The sequence below is a fragment of the Nestor notabilis genome, unplaced genomic scaffold (genome assembly GCF_000696875.1).
Source record: "Nestor notabilis isolate BGI_N333 unplaced genomic scaffold, ASM69687v1 scaffold26177, whole genome shotgun sequence".
NCBI lineage: Eukaryota > Metazoa > Chordata > Aves > Psittaciformes > Psittacidae > Nestor > Nestor notabilis.
Window position 1 is genome coordinate 5662 of NW_009937277.1, and position 8509 is coordinate 14170.

The following is an 8509-nucleotide window of genomic DNA, read 5'->3' on the forward strand; positions in this document are numbered from 1 at the left end:
TTTTGTTGTTCTTAAGCACTGATGGTGATTATGTCTGTTAAAATGATGATGAAAACAGGAGCCCCCAGAAAGTTATCACAAGCCTACATGCCAGTGGTCCCGTAGTCCCTCACACAGGAACCTCCCCTCTCTGATAAGACTCACCTGGGTGAACCAGTGCTGGTTGATAAACATACTGGTCTCAATCATGAAAAACCCTCAGCCCTTCTACCATTTGCTTTTCCCCCCTTTCCTGAATGTACTTTTAACATCACAGGGATTCTGTATCTTTCTACCTACTAAAGATTAGGTCAAAGCAACAGAAGCATCAGCTCACTGCTGACAAGCAGCAACACAGCAGAATATGAACTTTCATAACTGGCAATCATTATGTTCTTCATGTAACAACCCAGAGCTTATCACCAGGTCAGGTGGTCCAGCACTATTCAGTACTGAGGCCTACCTTTTGCAAGCCATATGCACACAGTGGTCTTAGTTTTCAGGACAGGACCAGCATGCAGGATGCTTTCTGCACCCACAAGCACAGACCTGGCCTCAGTGATGGCATTTGGCTCCTTCATGAGCCAAGGGGAACTGTATCTATGCACACCACTGACCCACCCTGAACTTAGCAGGGTAAGTGTTGCCAGCATCATATTCATAGTCCTACAGCACCATTCCCTGAAATTTGCCAAACTGTACCTTCAGAGAAGCTGCCAGAGGCTGAGAAAATCATAAGGGGATTCTGTACTCTACTGTTGTATTGAGGTTGATAACAAACATTGGGATATATGCTGCCACCCACATGCTTATGCTCAATATGATTGAGGAGTTTGTAATGCAGACCTGTAGCTGCATTGCAGAAACATATAGGGAGATTTAAGTCTTCAACAGTCAAGTACAGGAGAAGCTGGCATATGAGCAACTGGCTTGGATGGGGGGCTAAGCACATTAGTTGGATGAGTTGGCCGAAATGAGCAGCAGTGGAGTAATTGATATTGGCACTGAAGGCCAGTAAGGTTTCAGGATTAACTCTGATTGCAGTGAACTGCTGGTTTTACTTCGCTGTGCTAAGTCTGTTCCAAATGTCTTGAGGATTAAAATACACAGAATGATCAAACATGATGAGACTTTTCCCAGCAGCTATAATCATCTCAATTTCTTAATCCACCTGAAGTAAGAAAGCTTTAAATGAGGAGGTCCTGAGTAGAAAAGCTACCATGACATTTATCAAATAATTCAGTGACAGTGCTAAAAATAGCTTCAGAAGGATCCATACTCTCGAGCTTCATAATTACACTGCAATCCTCAGTACAACTCACTTAGAACTTAGGCAACTCATGTCTCATGCCCACACCTTGTTTTTTTACCTACAGGTACCTGCTGGAGCAGGATTTCCCAGGTATGAGGATTGGACCAGAGCCTACAACTGACTCCTTTATAGCAGTTATGCAAGGAGATGTGGAAGGAATCGTTCCTGGAAACGCGTTGGTGGTGGATCCCAAAAAACCTTTCAGGAAACTCAATGCCTTTGGCAATGCCTTTTTGAACAGGTCAGTACTCAAGAATTTAGTTGTTCTGGAGAATAAACCTAGAACCTACTAAGCCGTAGCTAGCAATTTAAAGGGATAAGGTGTTACACTATTCCTTTTCCCCCATCTGCATAGCTGATGCAAAGCCATTCCAGTACTACCAGGTGCACCTAAGTTACTCACTACAGATTAACAATTCAAGTGAGATGAACCTTCATTTTACTTTAACTAACAAAACCAAAACTACAGCACAGCCTGTTAAGCTCATTCTGCAGGAGTCAAGAGGTAAATTTCTTCAGTACACTTTGCTCTACCTTACTTTTATATCCCTGGCTTCTTCCACTCTGCAGTCAGTTCAGCTCCCTGAAACTAAACAGTCCAACCAGTCACAGCCTCTGAAGTCAGGAGAGAAGTGGAATTGGCACAAAATGCACACCTTTGCTTTTTTAGTTTTTAAACATTGCTTGAATGTCCCCTTGGAACAAACCTGGGCCCTCTCCATTCTGATGCCTTGTACATATAACCTTAGGTGCAAACTGATGTCACCTCTAATGCCTTTCCCGTAAAGAAACAAAACCCATAGGCAGGGGCTTGAACAGTGGCTCTGCAACATGATGAATGTAACCTTTCCATTCCCTAGACCTAGCCCAACCATCCTGAGTTTTGGATCTAGGCCTTGCAGGAAGCCAGCAGCACACACCCATATCCTAGATGAGCACGGGCTGTGCTACAGCAGGCAGATGGGAACAAACTGACTACGCCCCTCATCAATGCCTTCCCTGCTAACACAGTGTGGGAGACATTGCAAACATGGCAGCTGCTCAGTCAACCAACCAGGAAAGCTGGGCTTTGGCTCCTTTTCTAACTTCCAAGCTTAGAGAGAGTCTATCCAGAGAGTGCAGCATCTCCAACCAGCATTGACAACAGCAGTGTTGCAGGCTGCAGCGGGGCAGGGAAGGAGCCTGGAGAGAAGCTTGATGAGAGGAGAGAGACCTAGCTGGAGTCACTACTATACAGAGAACATCACAGTGCCTCAGAAAGCAATCTCTGATCATAACACAGGCTCATAATTCAAATACATGAACATGGTTTGCACCAGAGAGACTTTTCAATATGTGATAGGACCCAGAACACCCACATCTGGCCAACAGTTAGGTCAGGTGACTGCCCCCCCCAACACACCAGGAGAGGAAGGTGGTTTGCCCTAAGAAAATAACAGGCCTCCTACATGGAGTGCAGAGATAGTGATGAAGAGAACATCATTCAGAGCAGCTCAGCTGATAGCCAGGAGCAGCCACAGCTAGCAGACAGTTCATTGAGAGGAGAAGCAACATTAGGAGTAAGGAGGCCAGACATGAAAGGTAAAAAAAGCAGACATTCCTGAACTGGACTGATTGATGGTTCCTGAATACAGTTTGCTCCTAATACAGCAAGGGATCTCTGCATCCATTAGCCTAGTTCACTCTGTCATACTGTGGTCTTGTTACTCTCCTATTCCTTCTCCTGTGAGGACAGCAGGGCAGAGGGACACAGCAGTGATTCAACGAAGTGCAGTCGTGCTTGCTAATGCAGGGAGTAGCCACAACAGCTAATTAGCACCTTTTCTTCTGACACATAGAAAAAGGGGGGGTAACAGTTTCTAAACTAGCAGAGGAAGACATACTAAGGGAGACCAGCTCATCACAGCACTGAAGATGGAGATGGTAATGTCCAGCTAATTCAGAAACTAAGTGCATGGAAGAATTGAATCAGAGAGCCAGAAATTTAGCAGCTGTAGGACAGGGTGCATGCACTGGACTGGATCAAGCCACCAGACTTAACTCCTGTTGTGGGCCTGGCTTCTTGGCAAGAGACAGTGCAAAAATGTCTCTGCCTTGCACATATCTTGGTGCTGCTATGTGTATGCTAAGGCACCAACTTCAGCTAGAAGGCTGTGAGAGCAGGAAATTTGGAGAAGGGAGATAATCTCCAGGAGCCACCCCTCTAAACTGAGATAAGAGAGCAAGTTTGCCTCACCCGTGAGTGGTTAAAGGTAACAATTGACTATGGGCTCTGGTGGAAAGGAACAGAGCAGCGCAAGGCCATAGCATTCACACAGACCATGCTTGTCTCAACTGAGAGGTGGTGGCCCACAACACTGTGTTCTGTGAGGTACAGAGCTTGCTGCTACAGGGAAGCTAAGTGGAGGAGCAGGAGGAGTGAGCATCCAGCCTCTGCTGCTACGCCCTTTCCCAGCAGAGACAGATCTGCTGCCTTCCAGGAAGCAAGGGAAGAGTGGTACTGGCAGGATTTGGCTAGGAGACAGCAGCTAATTGTGCTGCTCAGAGTCTGTCTCCTCCCTCCCTTCATTCCCAAGAGATGGAGTGCCTGCCCAATATCTTCCTGGCTAAAGGCAGAGGTAGGGCTGACTAGCTGCCCAGGGCGGAAAAGAGGATAGCAGCTCTGCAGTACCTTGTCTCTTCTTTGCCTCTCCTTGCCCCAGGTGGTTCCTGGCTATTGTGAGAAGAGCTTGTTTTCCTCACTCCAACTCTGCTGGCAATACCCCAGCTCTGGAGGGATCCCAGCAGAGAGATTACAGGTTGCACCTAATTATCAGGAGGACTGACTTGGCACCAAGGCCCTGGAGTAATATCAGGAATTGCAGCCATTACTTTCGTATCACATTGGCTTGGTTGCAAGATTCCTCCTACCCCCAAAGACTGTCTTGGGAAGCTAAGGTGGAATCAGTCCTGCTTTTATGTTGTCAACAACAGGAGACATCATGGATAACAGGTTCTTCTTTCAGCCCTATGCTCTGCCAATAGAGGTAGTGAAAGTCTGTTCTGGCACCACATTCTTCCCTTCATATGGCCCCAGACAGAATTAGGTCATGCTCCCTGAGGTCCTGCAGTTCTGCTTGGACAGCAGGAAGGCAGCAGGCTTAACCTTGCCAACAGAGCCAGAAAGCACTCACTCATGCTGGCCTCTGACCTTATATCTGAAATCTTCTATGGAGTACTTTCCCTAAAGAAACTGGTAGAAAATCCCCTTGTCTGAGCCATTTAATACTAGACCATAAAGAATGCTCAGGTCTGTAGCAATGGAGAGCAAACCTGGGCTGGCAGGACAAGGGAATAACATGACCTGCAGAGCCTTTTGTTCTCTGCTGCTGTGCCTGGCACTCAACAGGAGAATCAAGCCAGCCCCCTGCTTCTACATGAGGTGTTACACATTCAGAAATCCTCCCTTTTGCCACCTGCCAAGCTGTAGATACAGGACAGAGGCTGTAATATGTGGTCTGAAATAACTGAATAGCTTATTCATCTAACCCATAATGGTTCAGTCTTGTCAGAATCTTCTTGGAGTCATACAAGCAGAAAAATTGGAGTGAGCTTGTAGCATAGCTTGGAGGGGGTCACAGATGCAGGGACTTCAGCAGAACTGGCCACTCGGAGTGCTGCAGGGCTCTGTCTGCCTTGACTGCATCTTTGTGCCAATCCCCATCCTGTGGTTCTGCTTCCTCCCGCAGTAACATGTCTTTACGCCTGGATGTCACACCACCCTATTAATATACATGTATACATACACACATTTATAACTGCCTGGAATGCCATCACAAAAAGACTATCCATGAAATGCTACTGGGAGCCACGTAAGTGGGTAGGCTTTTACTGTCCTTTACTGTTACCAGCAACTGAAATAGATGAGCTGCAACCCACTAAGAACAAGCACAAGTTACTCTTTATAGGCAGTGATTTGCATAGACATGAGGTGGGGAACAACTAGCGAAAGAGCTGATATGCAGAAATAGAGCTGCAGAGTGGGGAGGAGTGAATTACAAACTGAATGTAAGTCAGCAGTGTCACACTGCTGTTAAAAAAGCAAACATCTTACTGAGGTACATAAACAGGACTGTCATGTGGAAGGCATAAGGAGCAATCCATCCACTTTGTTCACTGCTGGCAAGGTCACAGCTGGAGCAACATGTCAGATTGGGGCATCATGCCTGAAGAAATACGTGAAGCATTTTCAGGGCCCAAAGGAAAGGTGCAAGGGTCTTCGGGGATTTAGAAATAAGCTGGAAAGGCAGCTACAGAGAACTGAAAGAGATGAAGGGGAAACCCACAAAAAACACCACTCTTCAGAGGAAAGAGAAGGAAGATAGGCTGACAATAGCATACATTGTGACAAGAGAGGAAAATAAATCATTTTCCACATCTACTGCGTTTGAGACTGAAAGACATTGTAGCATGGGAGATTTAGATTACACATTAAGAAGAGGAGGGTTTGCTCTAAGGATAATTAAATAATGTAGTAGACTCCCAGCAAATGGTGAGTCTGCATTGTCATGGATTTGAAGAACACTTTATGCAAACATCTGATTAATCCTGCCTTGAGGCAGGAGGATAGACTAAGCAGCTTCTTGAGATCTCATGCTGCCTATGCTTTAGGATTTCCATGGGGCAAGAACGGAACACTTTGTCTGTTGAAGACCAGATTTGAAAGAGAACAAAACTTACGACATTGTCAATTTATTTCTAAACTAGCCTTGTTTCAGTTCATTTGAGTTCAGGAGTCTGCAGGGGAATGCTTAAGTGAAGAAAAACAAATACCACTTTCTGCTAAAATCTAAACAGTAAATGAAAACATTTGGATTTCCACATTTTCACAAATAATTCACAATTTGGAAGCCACATAAAAAAAACCTGTCTCAGATCATGACTGAGCCCCATGTTCCAGAAGCAGCAAAATAGCCAGAGAAAGCACTCAATTCTGGCTTCTCTCTCATTCCTTTAAATCAACAACAGCTCCAGGCTCAAACTGAAGACTTGCAAGTGACATGAAAGCCTGGCTTGTCCCATACTGCCTGTGATGTTCAGCACATCATAAATAGCCTTTGCTTTTATTTTAAGCACATTTATTTTCACACAGGTTTGTTTGTGCCCAGCTACCGAATCCCGTGTTAGAGAGCATCAGTGTCATTGATACGCCAGGAATCCTTTCTGGAGAAAAACAGAGAATTAGCAGAGGTAAGTCCCAAATTCAGTTATCTTCCACATGACAATAGTAAAAAACAAAGGAATGCTATATGAGTTTCACCTCAATCTGTACAAGCTGTAGACAAACACTGGTAGAAGCCTCTCAGAGATACAGCATGACTTTGCAAATCAAGTCCAAAGGAACATTGGTAATCTGCTATAGAGAATGTAAATGCTTTCAGGGAAGGTTGCTGACAAGGTCAGCAGTACCTATGTCACAGTCCAGTATTTCCCAGTGGAACAGATTTCCATCAGAAAGAGTCAATTAATACCTATCTGCTTTGCAGAAACACTTGCTTTCAGTGACTTACTGATGAGCCATAGGCAAGGCTCCCATGGCAATCAATCTGGTTTCTTTCCAGCTGACCTCCTGGCAGGTTTCTTGCACTGTCCAGTCTTCCTAGATCTAGCACAGGACAGGATTGGGCTTAAGAGCCACTGGCACCCAGGTTCCTCATTGCAGTGGGGAATCTGGAAATCTTGGACACCCTAAATGAATCTGGTGACTAGCACAGAGCGTCTTAATGAACTTCTGAGTATCTCATGCTGACCCTCTGCAGTGGGGGGAAATTTCGATACTTTAAACCTAACATCTGTAGTCACTTATTACTCTCTAAGGCAATAGTGGCATAGTTCACATTTCTTGCAGGTTCCTTAGACAAAGCTGGTAGCTATGCATCATCTCACTGGAAGAAAGCCAAGAGGAGTAGTGGCAGCATTCAGGTTGGAGAAGATTAATTCTCAGTCACACCGCCTATTAAGAATGCACAAATAAGTTTCAGCAGCATAGGCTCTACCCCAAGTTCTAAAGCCTTTCCCATATATTTCGGTTTCTGATGACTCATGCCTTTCCCACTTCTATAACACTCCTTTGCATTGAAATTGTTCTTGGAAACTTCCTATTCACTTTTAATTGAGGAACCACCTTGTATAGAGCCAGGTCTTATTTGTTTTACTGGAATTTTCCACCACAGGGACCTTAGCTAAAGAAGCATCAGTAAAGCTATAAAGGACAGCTAGAGTTAGTTGAAAACTCACATGAAGGCTCTCTGCACTGCTAGGGGATAAAAATTCCTTCCAGGCAGTCTACGAAAGGTAGCAAGATGCACAAGCCTTCAGAAGGTTGAAAGGTGTGCAGGTGTTCCTCCCTTCAGCAAAAAGTGTGCCCAGGTGGCCAAAAGGGCCAATAGTATCTCAGCTTGGCTAGGGGGAGTAAGGAAGATATAATCCTCCCTGTGCTCAGCACTGTCGAGGCTGCACGTTGAATACTGTGTTCAGTTCTGGGCACCTCACTACAACAAAGACACTGGTCCCAAGGAGGGCAACAGAGCTGGAGAAGGCTCCAGAGCACAAGTCTTAGGAGAAATGACTGAGGTAACTGGGGTTGTTTAGCCTGGAGGAAAGGAGGCTGAGGGGAGACCTTATCACTCTCTACAGTACAGGAGGTTGTAGCAAGGTGGGTGTCAGTCTCTTCTCCCAAGTGAGAAGTATTAGAGCAAGAGGAAGTAGCCTCAAGTTGTGCCAGGGGAGGTTTAGATTGGATGTTAGGAAGGATTTCCCCACCAGAAGGATGGTCAAGCATTGGAACAGGCTGCCCAGGACAGTGGTGGAGCTGCCATCCCTGAGGTATTTAAAAGATGCTTAGGGACCTGGTTTAGGGGTGGACTTGGCAGTGCTGGGTTAACAGTTGGACTCAGTGATCTTAAAGGTCTTTTCCAACCTAAACAATTCGGCGATTCCCACAGCTACTCCATCTAGTAAATGCCAGAAATGCTGATGCACAGCTGTTAAGTTAGGAAAGTCACTGGTGCACTTCAACCCAAGCCAGTAACGCCTCTCCAAACAACAACTGAGGGAACATTCCTCATAAGCAGAGAAGGGTAAAGGGGAGTCCTAATTCTGTAAGCTTTTGCATGCTAGATCTATTTGTAGGGTTGCCTCAGCACATGGGGCAAGTTTTTCCTGGACAACTTTTCTGCC

General features: G+C 45.5%; 1 protein-coding gene across 1 annotated transcript in view; it reads left to right on the forward strand.

The window, feature by feature from the left end:
- The window catches only part of LOC104408999 (EH domain-containing protein 3-like), a gene marked incomplete at both ends in the record, with an annotated part of 12169 nt that extends 5649 nt beyond the window's left edge, over positions 1-6520 (forward strand). The window contains 2 exons of the mRNA XM_010018758.1: positions 1356-1532; positions 6423-6520. Coding sequence (XP_010017060.1) covers positions 1356-1532; positions 6423-6520 — 275 coding nt within the window. The remainder of the gene's footprint in view (positions 1-1355; positions 1533-6422) is intronic.
- Positions 6521-8509: the final 1989 nt, after the last annotated feature.